The sequence below is a fragment of the Chlamydomonas reinhardtii genome, chromosome 14, assembly GCF_000002595.2.
Source record: "Chlamydomonas reinhardtii strain CC-503 cw92 mt+ chromosome 14, whole genome shotgun sequence".
Taxonomy (NCBI): domain Eukaryota; kingdom Viridiplantae; phylum Chlorophyta; class Chlorophyceae; order Chlamydomonadales; family Chlamydomonadaceae; genus Chlamydomonas; species Chlamydomonas reinhardtii.
Genome location: NC_057017.1, coordinates 2,035,106 through 2,050,260, shown reverse-complemented (window position 1 = coordinate 2,050,260; position 15,155 = coordinate 2,035,106). Strand labels below are relative to the sequence as shown.

At 64.3% G+C, this 15,155-nt stretch overlaps 2 protein-coding genes across 2 annotated transcripts; both read left to right on the top strand.

Annotated features, from left to right (window-relative positions):
• The first annotated feature begins 15 nt into the window (after positions 1 to 15).
• Positions 16 to 8,031, top strand: CHLRE_14g621850v5 (uncharacterized protein). Its single transcript, XM_043070200.1, has 12 exons — positions 16 to 532; positions 1,068 to 1,163; positions 1,747 to 1,844; positions 2,015 to 2,078; positions 2,371 to 2,427; positions 2,817 to 3,688; positions 3,919 to 3,991; positions 4,233 to 4,285; positions 4,541 to 4,640; positions 5,050 to 5,229; positions 5,801 to 5,892; positions 6,252 to 8,031. The coding sequence occupies exons 1-12, from the start codon at positions 260 to 262 to the stop codon at positions 7,117 to 7,119; spliced, it is 2,826 nt and encodes a 941-aa protein (XP_042916873.1). The 5' UTR covers positions 16 to 259; the 3' UTR covers positions 7,120 to 8,031.
• A 54-nt stretch (positions 8,032 to 8,085) lies between these two features.
• On the top strand, positions 8,086 to 14,841 carry CHLRE_14g621800v5 (uncharacterized protein). The gene is made up of 13 exons (XM_043070199.1): positions 8,086 to 8,291; positions 9,012 to 9,116; positions 9,262 to 9,363; positions 9,779 to 9,825; positions 10,025 to 10,125; positions 10,415 to 10,524; positions 10,786 to 10,826; positions 11,105 to 11,187; positions 11,659 to 11,768; positions 12,167 to 12,248; positions 12,520 to 12,575; positions 13,213 to 13,272; positions 13,576 to 14,841. The coding sequence occupies exons 1-13, from the start codon at positions 8,220 to 8,222 to the stop codon at positions 14,248 to 14,250; spliced, it is 1,644 nt and encodes a 547-aa protein (XP_042916872.1). The 5' UTR covers positions 8,086 to 8,219; the 3' UTR covers positions 14,251 to 14,841.
• The last annotated feature ends 314 nt before the right edge of the window (positions 14,842 to 15,155 follow it).

The following is a 15,155-nucleotide window of genomic DNA, read 5'->3' as shown; positions in this document are numbered from 1 at the left end:
AACGGTGCTTATGCTGTTGAGCAGCAATAGATTATGCTAAATTCAATACAACATCATACTGCTCGGGTGGTTAGTTGACCTGGCGCGCAAGCCGGGGTGCTCATTGTCCGCTCAGGAACCCCCGAAAAGCTAGGAATTATAAGATGGGGGCAATATGACATAACGGGCAAGCGAGAACTGTGCTCTCCGGGGGCTGCGGTTTTAGAAAGCCAGGAATCGCTGGCTAGCAGCAGCTATTGTCACGCCTACCTTGGATAACATGAAGCAAGCCGCACAGCGCTGCTCTGCGGCAGCGTCGGAGGCCAGCGTCAGCTGCGTGAGAGCAACGGAGCGACTCGCTCACGCGCGTCTGCGCCTGGAGACCAGGGTGAGGCCATCTGCAGCAATATCAAGCGCCGCTGGACTGGCGAGCTGGCCGTCTCAGCCCAGTTTCAGACGCGCGACGCATGCGCGCGAACCGCATCTGCGCCGCGCCGCTGCGTCCGCGCGCTCCTCGGGAGGCGGCTCCGAGCTGCCGCAGGACTGGACACAGGTACGAGTATGGCCGCGACGTAACGAACGAAAGCTCGGCGGACCCGACAGGCTAGCCCCTGCGGGCACCCGACCGCCTCGGCGGGTGTTGTGCAGCATGGCTGCGTGTGTGTGCCTGGGGCGGGAGGCGTGTGTCTGTGATGCTAGGGCAAGGGGGCGGCGTCACCAAGCAGGGGGGTTAGGTGCGGGGGCACCTGCCGGTGTGCCGTACCAGCGCAGCCCCATGCAGCCAACTGATTGCCGGAGCCTAGGCATACATCACTTCCCTGCCCATCCTTAACCGCCTCGCGTGGTTGCAACCACACACATGCTTTCTGCCTTCCTCGCCAGCCCCACGGCTTCCGTACTCAACTGCTCCCCGCCACTCGCCAGCTGCTATCTCACCCTCGCTGCTGCCGCACCCCTGACCGCACCCCTGACCGCACCCCTGCTGCCGCACCCGTGATCGCACCCCTGCTGCCGCACAACTGCTGCCGCACCCCTTACCGCACCCCTGCCGCTCTGACACCTGCTGCTGCTGCTGCGGCTGCCGCCAGGTGGTGTCGTGGGCGCGGGAGGAGTTCCGGCGCTGTGTGGGCTCGCCCGGCCCCGGACCCAGCCACCTGCCCGACAGCGGCGTGCACCTGGCCAAGGTGGGGGGGGGGGGGGTGAGGGGAGTGGGAGGAGGGGAGTGGGTTGAGGAGAGTGGGAGGAGGAGAGTGGGAGGAGGAGAGTGGGAGGAGAGTGGGAAAGAATGGAAGGAGGGGTTGGGAGGTGTGAGGCGGGGTTGGGAGGTTGTAGATACCAGCCCAAAACTGAGATTTGATGAGGGAGTGGGAGGGTAGCAGGGGTGGTAGGCGGGGTGGGGCGCAATGAAGGGAAGGTGGGGAGGTGGCGGTGGCCGGGAGGAGCTCCAGGGTTGGAGGGGTGGAGCTGGGGTTGGAGGGGGATGGGCGCTGTGAATCTGTAAGCGAGTGTGCTCAGCGATCGGAGCGGACGGGTGGTGGGCACACGTTGACTCGGTCGGCACCTGGCAGGTCGGGGCCAGCGGACCTGACACCCACACCCAGGCCGGTCACCTCCAGGGCTCCATCCCGCGCGCACCCACTGAACTACCCAATTCATCACGCAATCAACCTTGCACCTCGTCTCCCTCTCCCCAATGTGTGCCTGCTGCTGCCGCCCCTGCTGCTGCCGCCCCTGCTACTGCCGCCTCTGCTGCTGCTGCTCCCTCAGGCCTGCCTGCTGGTGGCCCTGGAGGAGGAGGCGGCCCGCAGCGGCGACGGCGTGCACCCCGAGCTGACCGAGCTGGTGGCGGCCATGACGCAGCTGAGGTAAAGGCGGGTATGTGTGTGGTGTGTATGTGTGTGGGCGGGGGATAGCCCTCCGTCGGGAAGATGGAATGAGGGCAGCCGGGACAGGACAGCCGATGATCCTCATTGTCGTGCTCCCCAGTCTTTGATCCCGACCCCCGCCCCCTCTCCCCCTCCATCCACACCCACAGGCCTCGCTCCACCTCCAGCGCCAGCACCTGGTCGGGCGAGCGGCTGGAGGCGCTGGCGGCAGAGGTCAGGGGGGTTGTAGAGGGGGGGAGGAGGGGGGAGGAGGGGGAGGGGAGGAGGGGGAGGAGGGGGAGGGGGGAGGGGAGGGGGGAGGGGAGCGGCTGGAGGGGCTGGAGGCGCTGCCGGCGGAGGGGCGGGAGAGGGAGGGGTGCAGCGTGTGGCTGCATGTGTGAGTGTGTGGCTGCATGTGTGAGTGTGTGGCTGCATGTGTGTTGTACAAAAACAACGGCAACAATTCCGCTGCGTGTGTGTGTGGGTGTCAGGTGACACTGAGCCTGCTCCTGTTGCTGCCGTGCAGGTGGCGGCGGTGCTGGACGGCGCGCTGGAGGAGCGGGCGGCGCTGGAGGGGCTGCAGGTGGGGCCGCGCGTGGGCGGGTGGGCGTCGTGGGCGTGGGCGTGGGGGCGCTGGCATACCGTGTGGGTGTGGGCGTGGGGGCGCTGACGTTCCGTGTGGGCGTGGGCGTGGGGGTGCTGACATACCGTGCGGGTGTGGGCGTGGGGGCGCTGACGTTCCTTGTGGGTGTGGGCGTGGGGGTGCTGACATACCGTGCGGGTGTGGGCGTGGGGGCGCTGACGTTCCGTGTGGGTGTGGGCGTTGGCGCGGTGGCGCAGTGGATGCGGCCGCTGCCTGGCGGGGGGGCGCGGTGGTGGTGCAGCCGGCCTCAGTTCCTGCTAATAGGATTGTTTGAAACGGTGCCCGGGGCCTCCCCTGATTACTACATGTGTTTGTGTGTGTGGGTGCAGCACGCGGCGGCGGCCATGGCGGCGGCGGAGCGGCGGCGCGAGGAGTCGGAGCGGCGGGCGGCGCAGGGCCTGCCGCCGCTGGAAGACGAGGACGAGGAGGAAGAGTGGGAGGGGGAGGGCGAGGGCGAGGAGGCAGAGGGCGGGCAGCGGCAGGGCGGCGCGGCAGGGGGCTTTGGGCGAGGCGGCCAGGCGCGGGGTCTGGAGCGGGTGCGGTGGGGGACGGGGACGGGGTCTGGGTCGGAGTCTGGGGAGGAGCAGGCGGTGACGCCGCAGCCCTCGCCCTCCGCTGCCTCGGATGAAGACTCCGTGGCGGCGACAGGCAGTAGCAGCAGCGGCCGCAGCGGCAGCGGCAGTAGCGCCCCGAGTGCCACCGCCAGCCCCAGCCCGGGCTTCGATTTTGCCATGGGCACCCCACACAACAGTCCCGGCGAGGGCAGCGCGAGCAACCCCGAACCCGGATCGGGCGCCGGCGGCAGTAGCAGCAATCCCAGCCCCGGCGGTGGCGCGAGCAGCACGGAGGCTACTGCCGCCGGCAGTAGCAGCGCCGGCGAAGGCGAAGATGGCGAGAAGCTGTCTGTGGAGGCGCTGTCGGGCAGCTTTGATTTCGAGGCGGAGCAGGAACAGCTCCTGGATCGGATCCATTCAAACAAGCCGGGAGCGGTTGGCGGCAGCAGCCGCAGCAGCCGTACAGGCGCGGGCGGTAAGAGCGCAAGTCGGCCGTACTACGGCGCCGCCTGGCCGGTACGGCGGCGGCTGTACGGGCGGCGGCAGGCGCTGTACCGGCGGTACCCCGTACAGACGCTGGCGGCGGTCAACGAGGTGTTGTTTGACCGGCACGGCTACCAGGCCTGCAACCGTTATGGCGTGCCCAGGTGGGAGGCGTGTGGGGTGGGGTAGGGGCAGTGCATTGGGGGGCAGTGCCTTGGGGGGCCATGAATCAGGGGGCACTGCCTTGAGGGCCAGTGCCTCGGGGCAGCTCGACACCGGAACACCGCCACGGCACCCCACATCCTCCTCTTCGCACCCTCTTCTCTCCCGCACTTGCCAACCCCACGCACTAATCACAACCGCCAACCGCCTCCCCCGCCCTCGTCCTCCACAGCGACCACCAGCTGGCGGCGGTGCTGGAGGGCGGCGTGGGCGCCAGTGCGGCGCTGTCCATACTGTACCTGGAGGTAGGTGCGTGGGGGGGTGGGGTGGGTGGTCAGGAGGGGGGGGGGAGGGGAGGCAGGCGGAAGGAGGAGGCAGGAGGGAACCAGGGGAATTGGGAGGCATGAGGGAGCGAGGGGCTGCATGGCGGACTTCGGGATGTGGCCCGATCAGCTGTCACAGCTGGTCTGTTTGGGTACCGTATGGTATGGCCTGACCTGTCGGCCCTGACCGCCGCCTGTGTGCCACCTGCACCGGCACTCGCAGGTGTGTGAGCGGCTGGGCTTCCCACTGGCGGCGCGGCCCCTGGAGGACGGCCGGTGAGCTGTATAGGCGGCGGCAGGGGCGACCAGGGGTGGCTGGGGGCCACAGAGGCCGACCAGGGGTGACCGGGGGTGACTGGGCGCCGCACACCCGCCCGTTCCTTTCACTCATCCTGTTTGCCTCCTCTACTTAACACATGGTGCTCAGAGATGCCCAACCTCCCACCTCCCCATCTCCCCACCTGCTTGCATCCTGTTCCCAATGTCTTTTAACCTTGCATCTCCCCTATCTCTCCACCTCCCCGCCTGCAGCTACTTTGTGGTGTGGCCGCTGGAGGCGCCGCTCACAGCCGACGGCCAGCGCTTCCTGGTGGACCCCTACGGCCGCGGCGGCCTGCTGCTGCTGCAGGAGGTGAGCAGGCGGAGGACGGCGGAGGAGGAGGGGGTGGCGGGTGGAGGGGGGTGGCGGTTGGAGGGGCAGCCGGGCAGGGTGGTGATTCGGTGAGCGCGTTGGGTTGGAGGAGTGGGTGGCCTTTCTGTGTGAATCCTGTGTGTGGGGAGGGGGGCGGCGGCGACGGGAGCACGTGGCACGCTCCTGCCATGACCGGCCCCGTCCGGTGTGTGCATGGCGCCGCCAGCCGGCCTTCCCTGCTGTAACAATGTGCCAGGCTACAGCTCCCGCTTCTTCTTCTTAATCAATCATGATTGTAACCCGCCCTCCCAATGGATGATGCTACAGCTCCCGCTTCTTCTTCTTAATCAATCATGATTGTACCCGACCTCGTCGCTCTCGCCTGCCCTCCCCCCCCGCGCCCCCTCAGGTGTGTGAGATATTCGGTGTGGAGGAGTCGTCGCTGTTGGAGCGGCCCGCCTCCCGCCGCCAGCTGCTGGCGGCGCTGCTGGGCGAGCTGCGCGACGCGCACTGGGCGGCGGCGGCTGGCTGCCCGCCCAACCCCGGGTCCATGACGCCGCTGAGCGCCGCCAGTGCGCTGGAGAACAAGGTGCGGGGGGCGGGGGCGGGGGCGGGGGCGGGGGGGTTGTGCCGTTGTAGAGACCAGCCCAAACTAAACCAAACCCAATGCAATAGAGCGAGGAGGAGAGCGTGGCCGATGCTTGACGACGTGGCACGCGACAATAGTCCCCATCCCCGAAATGCACCGAGTTCCCAGTTTCCCAGCAAAACATCCCGCAAACCGGCGGGGGAGGGTTGCAAGCAAATATTGGTACATGGAAGTGTGGCTGCTACTGCCAACGCACTGGAGAACAAGGTGCGGGGGTTTACATTCATGGGCAGGGAGGGGGGACAAGGGCAGGGAGGGGGGACAAGGGCAGTGTTGCGGAGTGTTGTGGAGGGAGGGGAAGTGTCGGGGAGGTAGGGGGAGGGACGGGGAGCGCGGCAGGCGGGAAGGCAGTCAGGCAGGCGCAGCTGCTGGAAGGGTCCGAAGGCGGGTGCCGCTACACAGCCTAGGCCGGAGGCATGCTGGAGCCAGCGCAAGGCTACACTCCGGGTGGTAGGAAGCCGTGGCTCAGCACCCGCCCTCCTCCACACACACACACTGCCCGCTCCCGCAGGTCCAGGTGCCCGGCAGCGGCGTGCGTGCGGCCTCGCTGCGGCGGGCGCTGGCGGCGGCGGAGAAGCGCCTGTGGCTGCTGCCCGACGACCCGTGAGTGAGGGCTGTGACGTGCCGGCTGTGTGGGACTGACTGTGCGGCTGGGTTAGGAAGGGGGAGGGCTGGGTTGGAGTAACTACGAGAACTGTAGCCGGGACGGTTGGCTTGTGGAGCGCGGGACGCTTGGAACCTGCGGGATGCAGCCCAGCTGTCTCGCTGCGCTTAATCTCCACATGAACCTTGAATGGCCCTCGATCCACCTCCGCCCCCACTCCCACCGTCTACGACTTCCTTTCCCTAAACCCCATCCCCTCCTCCTCCTTCATCCCCGCCTCCTCCCCCCCCGTCGGCACTTCACTTCATATTTGATACACACCATCCCATGGATGGCTACCCCCCCCTCTTCGCCGCAGTGAGGCCCAGCTGCAGTACGGGCTGCTCATGTACTTCTCACGCCGCTACGACGACGCCTGGATAGAGCTGTCCCTGTTCCTGGAGCGCTTCGCGCCTTCGCCCGCACCGCCGGTTTCGGACGTGCCTAGCAGCACCATCAGCACCATCAGCAGCAGCAGCAGCAGCAGCAGCAGCAGCAGCGGGGGCAGCAGCGGAGCAACTAGCTCGCACGCGGACGGCACCGCTGCGGCCGCCAGCCCTGACGTTGCTGCCGCTGGGAGCAGCGCCGCCGCAGGAGCGGCAGCAGCAGGGTTAGGATCTTCGGCGGTGGCAGTGGGTGTGGTGGTGCAGACGGAGCAGGAGGGCAGGTGGGATCAGGAGGAGGCGGGCCGGCGGGAAGCGCGCGGCGACAACGGAAGCGTCGACGCGTTCGAAGCGCGAGCTCGTACTCTGGACTCGGAACTTCCCAACGGAAAGGGCAGCAGCAGCGGTAGCAGTAGCCATGGCAGCAGCAGTAGCCATGGCAGCAGCGAGGCCGGGCTCGACAGCAACACCGGCAGCAGCAGTAATGGAGACATCAATGGCAGTAGTGCCGTCGGGGAAATCGGTGACTTGCACCAGGCTGTAGCAGCCAGCTTGGAGCAGCAGCAGCTGCAGGTGGCGGGCGGCGAGGCTGGGGGCAGCGCGGTGCCGGTCAGTGCCTCCTCCTCTTCAGGTGGCGATATCAGCGGCAGTAGCGGCAGTGGCAGTAGCAACAGTGGCAGTAGCAGCAGTGGCAGTGGCAGTAGCGCTATGGTGCAGCAGGTGCGGCTGCTGGTCGAGAAGATTCGTCTCGAGCTCGATTTTGCTCCCGCCGTGCCGCCGCGGCTCTCAAGCGGTGGCACGTGATTGATCTGCGTGACGTGCCTTACACTGAGAGTATCCTTTGCACTGTGCGGAATGGCACTGAAAGACACAATAGGGGGGTGGCTGGGGCGTTTTCCTTGGGCAGCCGCGGGCGGATCAACATCCAGGATGTTCGAACTAGACCAATTTTGGTGTGTGGTTTTGTACGTGTCTCTGCGTTTATCTCGCCCTCCGATCAGCAGCTACGAGCGTGTGCAGACATTTCATGTTCACACACCAGTGATGGTCAGGGTTGGTGACGGGTGAGCTGTTGATTGAATGTTTAGCAGCTTCAAGCACACGAGAGGGAGCCCACGTGGCGGATTTATTGTGTGGTGCGGTGTCGGGTCAAGCTTTGTTAATGCCGTACGTGTCACTCGTTTGTTCCATTCCTGTTTGGCTGTGTGTGGGGGTGGGGGCGGGCGGAGGACGGTAGTCACGCGATAGCGAACACGAGCAAATGCAAAACCTAGGAGTCAGGGGAGCCTGATAGCAGTACTTGCTGGGAATGCGGTACGGAACAAGCATGATAGACTGATCGAGAATACAACTTCAAGGTTCCACGGCATGATAAATTGCCCATACCGAGCAACACCGAGTGGTGCGAGGTCCGGAAAAAGAAAGGTTGTCCTCAAGGTAGATGTGTGAGTGTGACAGGGAAGGGGAGTGTGACGTGGGCGCCTGACGTGCGGCTACGCTGCGTGTCAGGTGCTGGCAGTGCGTAGCCTGCAGTGGACCACAAAAACACCTGTTCGTTTGCAAGAGGCGTGTGGGATAGCTGTAAGAAAGCTTTGCTTGAGCATGGGCTGCTCATCGAGGAACGACGCCGTTGCTTGATCCGGAAGGTGGGAAGCTCCGCACACGCTTGTCCCGTGCGACCTCAAAGGCTGGACTTGGCCCCTTGTCCTCTCTGTACACAACATACATGAATCTGTTCCTTATTCTTGACATGAGCTATTTGGTCACGTCCCAGACTGCCTGCCAACGATGATGTCAACGCGCAGCGCGCATAACGAACGTATGAAGCCATTACCACCATAGCTGCATTACGCCAATAAATTAAACTTGGTTTCCGTGCAGCGGCAATGGGGAACGGTTGCGACATGAAGTTGCGGATTGCGAAGGCCACACCCTCTGGCCTGCTGAGGCCGCTGATGCTGGCCGCTTGGCTACTGGTAAGCGCAATGCTCACACGGTCTTGGCTGAGGAAAGATTTCACCAGCGCCAGCGGGCAACTGACACACGTGTCGGGCTCCTCGCGTGTGAGGGAAGGGGGAAGAGGGCATCGTGCCTGATCGTGCGGGCTTGCCTTGATCACACCCGTGGGTTACTTGCATATGTGGGCGGCTCAGCAACCCGCTCACCGGCAGCGTCCCGGCCCGCTCACCGGCAGCGTCCCGGCCCGCTCACCGGCAGCGTCCCGGGCCGGGCCCGTGTCCAATATGGCCGTGATGGTCGAGTTGACGCTGCCGGTGAGTGGGTGTGAGCTTGCGAGCTTGAAGCGGCCGGTAGGTGAGAGACTGAGCTGCGTCCACTCGTCGGCGTGGACCGTCGACTCTACCTGCCCGCACAGCTTTTGCCGCAGCAACAGCTCGAGGCTGCAGCCAAGGTCGTCGCAATAGTGCCCAGGGTCGGCCAGCAACGACCGCAGTGCAAACTCGCAGATCCCATAATAAGAACCGCGTGTCCCGGCAGCAGCGGCAGGCGGGGGACCCCAAGATAGATAGATGAAGGCGGGGCCGCCCGCCTCCTACACTTGCGGCACGTGCCGCAATTGCAAGAACTGCCTGTACCAGCAGCAGCGGCCGGCCAAGATGGAGGGCTGAGCGCAGTCAGTCCGCCTACCAAAGCGGTTTCATCGGTTTCCCCCACCCTCCCTTTTGTCAAAATGTCAGCTTGCGACTTCCTCGGTAACGGCGGGCGAGCCGCTGTGGGCCTCTCACTGCGAGCGGTGGTCCTCCTTCGAGCCTGGGATATGGGAAAGCCTGCTCTTCTGGCAGGTGCGTTAATTGGGAAGCAGGGCATTGCGTTATTGTTCGCACAGTTGATCCATGCCTCCTGCGCGGCTCGTCCCCGTGGGCCACCCTTCGTCACCTCAAGTCCGAAGTCCGATAAACCCAAAACTGACCACTTGTAAATCCTCAGGAGACCGGCATCAGTGACGAGCTGATGGGCCAAGCCATTGAGAAGCTGGGGACGGAGCCGGGCCGCATGAAGCGAGTGGGCGTGCCGGTGGCCTTTGTCAACGTGAGAGTGATGGTGCCGTAGTGCCGTACTGCCGTACTGCCGTGCTGCCATCATGCCGTGTGGTCAGGGCAGTGATGACTCCTCCACTTGATATGCAGGGCGCGTGTGCACGTGCGTGTGTTTCAGCCCACAGCTCGTGGCTTCGCTTGCATACCGGGCATGGGAGAGAGGCAGAGCTCTGAGGGGGGGATGAGGCGCCTGAGGGGACGCGGCGGCAGCGCGCAGCCATGCGTCATGTACGGCCATCTGGACTGTAAGACAGTACTGTAAGGGGGGGGGACACACGCGTCTCAAGGCATAAAGCACATCCAAAGCCCCTGCCGGCGCCCACCCTGTAACGCCGGGAAAAGGCCCTTCGAAGTTGTCAGGAACGGGAAGTACCCGCGTTACACACCCGCCGCGCCCTCGTCCTCAGGGGAGCATGTACGTGGCTCGGAGCACGCCCCTCAGCAAAACCTACGCGTGAGTCATGCGGCGGCGTGGCACCCCACACGCGTGTTGGGGAGACAGGGAGTTGCACCCTTCATTGACTCTTCAACTACCCTTCCCCTTCCCAACTTTCCCCTGCCTACCCCCTTCCCCTCCTTCCTCCTACCATTGTGCCTGGCCTTCTTCTTAGTTTATCATGAACGCAATGCCCCCCGCCCCGCCCCTGGCGCAGCTGGTGGGCGCACAACCTGCTGGTGTGGGTGCACGTGTTGCGGCGGCTGGCGGCCAGGTGGGGGGCCGCCCTGCCCGACACCGAGCTCCTGCTGGGGGCGGGTGAGCGTGCGTGTGGGGGTGGGGGTGGGGGGTGAGCGGGGGGGGTGTTGTGTGTGTGTGTGTGTGTGTGTGTGTGTGTGTGTGTGTGTGTGGAAGGCAGGGTGGAGGAGGCGGGCCGGAAGGGGACAGGAGGCCCCATGGCTGTTGGATGCGCAGTGCTGGTGCAAGGGCTGGCGTTTATCCAGGATTCAACTGGAACCGCGATAGGCGGATTGGTGGCTACTGGCTTCCACACATACGGTACACCGCCCACCCACCCGCCCACCCACCTACTCTTCCCACCCCCCAGACGACGACCCCACGCAGGACATGTCGGCTCCGGGCGCCTGGCAGGCCGCCACCTCGCCGCCCCTGCCCGTCATGAAGCACTGCAAGTCCAGCGCCTCGGCGGACATACCGGTGGGGAGGGAGGGCGTGGGGGGAGGTACTGGGGGGAGGGAGTGGGGGGAGGGAGTTGGGGGCGGGTAGGGGGGAGCGGGCAATAGCGGCGGCTCCACCGCCCCACCAAGCACGTGCCCCATCTCGGACTCGGGTTCCTGGGACTGCGGGTGCATTGTCATGTATTGGCAACACTGGCGTGTGTATGCCGAGCGTGTGTGTATGCTAAGTGTACGCCTGTACGGAATGCTTGTCTGCTTGTGCACATGCACGTGTGTGCAGATTCCCACGTGGCACTTCTACACGCTCAACGCCACTGCGCAGTGAGTGGTGCTGATGTCCGCTCTGGCCCACTCGCGTCCTGTTAGATGCGCGTCATGTCGCATGCGTGTGCATCTCCACTCCCGCTCGCACCTTGATGCGCCTGCACCCCCATCCCCAGGGGAACCCCTGCCCATCCCCATGTCCATGCCTCATCACCACTGGTCATCGACATCATGTCAGCTAATATATTGAAATGACGATGGTCAGTTGCAACGCGACAGAGTACCGCAGCAGCACCACACACATGCCGCGACCGCCATTGCTGCCCCGCACGCAGGTTCTTCTCCCGCACGCACCGCTTTTCTGAGGAGCACCCCTGGGCGGCGCGGGAGCACAAGGCCTACGGAGGCGGCATGCTGTGTGAGCTTTTGTGTGTGTGTGTGTGTGTGTGTGTGTGCGTGCGTGCGTGCGTGCGTGCGTGCGTGCGTGCGTGCGTGCGTGTGTATGTGCGTGCGTGCGTGTGTGTGTGTGTGTGTGTGTATGTGCGTGTGTGCGTGCGTGCGTGTGTGACGCGTGCGAAGCGTGTGTGAATGCCGGCTACCTGCTGCCTGCTGCCTGCCTGCCTGACATGTGTGTGCGCTCGCGAGGAGGGCCGGTTGCGGCAACTAACCCCACACGCCATGCCACTGTCACGCCTCTTTGTGCCCGCCTGCAACGTGGCTGAGCTGCCCTTGGCCTTGCTGCGCCCAATCTTCCCGCAGCAACCACGGCCATGCCAGCCTCTTATTCCCTTACCCCAACACAATCCATGCAAGCCACTCCTCCAAAAGAAGCACACGAGCTATCCATCTTACGTGTGTGAACACGTCCTCGGCGCACGCGCCCGCGCAGACCACCGCAGTCAGGCCATGCCTGTCAACAAGAAGCAGCTGGAGGCGGGCATGGTTGCGGGGGAGCCGTTCATGGTGCGGGAGAAGTTCGCAGAGTTCCTGAACAAGGAGGTGGGTAAGTGTGTGAGGGGGGGATGGGTGGGGGGGTTGTACTGTGTAGGCAGGGGGCTGCGGGGGCGGTGCAAGGAGGGTGCAGGGGTAGGGCTGGCATTTGCGTGCCACGAGTACGGGGCACGGCAGCGCACATGATGAAAGGGGACGGGCAGCAGAGATGTGCGCCTTCGTTTGAGGGTGTGTGAGGGCGTGCGCGCGGCGGGGGGGTAAGGGGGGGGGTGTAGATACCAGTCCAAACTAAACCGAACCCAACGCAAAAGAGCGAGGAGGAGGGCGTGGCCTATCCTTTGAAAACGGTACTCGATGAGTGGCACTCGACAGTAGTCCCCAGGGGGCGGGCAACTGACTACCGCTCGTTGTGACTCATGCAATTGCGTTGATGTCCACGTTCGCAGGTCCGCAACCCCAACATCGTGTTCGACAACGGGCGGCCGCTGCCCCTCTGGGCTGAGTACAAGATGGCCATTCACATAGACGGTGAGGACTGTGACACGCCGGGCGGGATGTCGTGTACATTGCTGGAAGGCTTGAGTCCCTTGATTGAGCTCCCACGTCCCAGCACTCCCAGCCCTCAGCCACGCCCCCCCCCAACACACACACAACCCACCAACCCCCTCCTCCTCTCCATCTCCTCCTCACCCTCCCCTCCCCGCCTTCACTTCTTAAGTAATCATGAGTGTGACCCACCCACCCCGCCTTCACTTCTTAAATAATCATGAATGTAACCCCCTCCTCCCCTCCCCGCCAGGCATCAGCTGTTCGTCCAAGCTGTGGCAGCTCATGGCGCTGGGCAATCTGGTGCTGGTGAGTGAGTAGTGTGTGTGTGTGTGTGTTTGTGTGTGTGTATGTGTTTGTGTGTGTGTGTGTGTGTGTGTGTGTGTGTGTGTGTGTGTGTGTGTGTGTGTGTGTGTGTGTGTGTGTGTGTGTGTGTGTGTGTGTAATGGGGGTAGCCGGTCATGTGGAGAACGGAGGAAGGGGCGACAGTTTATCCCAATCCCAAAGAAACCAAGACTCAAAGCCAGCCCATAGAGCGTGGAAGGCGTTTGGCCTTAAGGGGGAAAAGGTTTTTGTATTCAGTGTTACCAACGAGGCACCCGGGGCCGGCGGAGGAGCGGGCTTCAGGTTGGAAGAGTGGGCAGAGAGGTGAATTGGTTGGGAAGGGAGGATTGCACGAGAACCGGGCGCGTGGTAATGGGACTAGTACAGGCGGAGTGTGATACCGTAGTCATACATGGCGGGAGGGGGAGGACACGGAGGTGAGCGCGTTCACACATGCCGCTATCACTTTTGCCAGTAAGCTGGCACGTAGGGTGTGTCGCCCTGCCCTGATCCTGATCCTAATCCTGTCCCTGATCCTGATTTTGTTCCCCATCACCGCATTCATGATCATATCTGCCGCCACCTGCCATCACCTTGTCATTTGCACCGCCTGTATGTGCAGCGCGAGCAGTCCAGCTACCTCTCCTTCTACGACTCCCAGCTGCACAGCTTCGAACACTACGTAAGTAGCAAGAGTGCGCGCGTATTATGACGATTTGCTGGGGTGGCCTGCCACCTCGGTTTGGACGCCTTACACCCTCCCCAGTGGAACACGTAACACGCTATGCAGAGCCCTTCTCCATGTCTACCATTGCCTTAGCTGGTCATGACTGGATCCCCCTAAACCTCCCCGGGTTGGGCCACGATCCTTGACAAGTATTTTGTTGGGCTCGGGCGTACAACATCCGCGCCCCTCCCCTCCCCCCAGCTAATTTTGAGTATTACCCCCTCTCCGGCCTGCTCCTGACCCTACGCACGCACGCAGGTGCCCTTCTGGCGGCACCGCCCGCGTGAGATCGTGTGGGCGTACGACTGGGCCACACGCCACGACGCGGCGGCGGCGCGCATCGCGGCTCGCGGCCAGGCGTTTGTGCGCGACACGCTCAGCTCCCAGGGCCTGGAGTGCTACTGGCTCCTGCTGCTGCAGCAGTACAGCGGGCTCCTGAAGTACAAGCCAGGACAGGGCGCGCGGCGCATCCCGGCGCCGGTGCCGGCGGCGGCGGTGGCGGCTAACGCCACTACTGCGGCGGCAGGGGTGGTGGCGGCGGCAGGGCAGGGCGGGCGGCGGAGGAGCAGCAGGAGCAGGCGACTGATGCAGGGAGGGGGAGTGGAGGGGGTGAGGGAGGAGGCGCATAGCAGGGGCGGCGGCAGCGTTGAGGCAGAGTCAGCACGGCGGCAGCCGGCACGGCGGCGGCTGCAGCAGGCGCAGCAGGGCTCCGTGCCTGGTAGCGGCGGCGCCGGTGACGCGGGGGCGTTCTACATCCCGGTTGATGAGTGGTTGGCGCTGCAGGAGGGCGCGCACGGGTGGCGGCCGGGGCTGGCAGCGAGCTTGGGGGCGGAGCTGGAGCTGCTGCCGCTGCTGCCCATGCGAGCCATGGTGGTCCGGGCGGGTCAGGAGCTGGCGGCGGCGGCCAATGCCACTGCACTCCGGCAGCCTTGAAGGGCCTTAGGGGCTGAGGGGCACGTTGGCAGGGGACGGGGCCGTTGCATGCGTGTGAAGGGGATGGAGGTGAAGGAATGGGTGTGTTTGGAGTCGTCACGACTTGCTGATGAAGGAGTGCTCGCTGTAGTCTGTCGGTACTGCAATGCGAAGCGAGGTGGCGGGGCGGTGGGCGCGGGCAGGTTGGAGCTGGAATGGACGTACGTGTATGTGTGTGATGGGACAGTGGTAAGGCAGGTTGGTAAGGTCCCGTAGGGTGCAGCTGATTCCCAGAACCTAACAGATGGCACACAATTGGCAACGGCAGGGCAGGAGTGCGCAGCTGGTCGAACGCCGGAGTTACTGTGCCGACGAGTTGCTTGCTGGCTGGAAGTTTGCTGACGCGCATTCCTCACGCTCCGGGCGCCGGTACGCATGTGGATGCACAGTCCGTTCGGAAGGCAGTTGGCTGATTCTTTTTAACCATCTTCATGGTGGTGTCACCAATGTTAGCAATGATGTCAAAGCGGGCAAGCGCATCACCGTACATCCATAACATCCATAGCAAAGGCATAGGTATACGAGTGCTACTTGTCCAGACACTCCTAATCAGCAGTACACAGGTAGCTCGGCTACAGGCCTGAGCGGTAGGTGTGGCGCAGGGGTAGGTGCGGGTGCAAGCATCGCATTTCCCAGTGCGGCCGCCTTTGGGGCGTGGGCGCCCTTGCTCATCAAGGCCGCTCTAAGTGCATGCGCCGAGCTTCAAGCGCTTAGTTGCAACTTGGGGGAGGGGTTGGGCGAGGCCGGCGGCGGGGCGCGGGGCTGCGGGCGGGGCTGCTCAGGGGAGGCGGAAGGGGTTGGGAGAGGGCGAGGATGGGGCTGTGGCGGGTGGACGCTGGTGGGGGCGGCGGTGCGCCTCCTGGCGC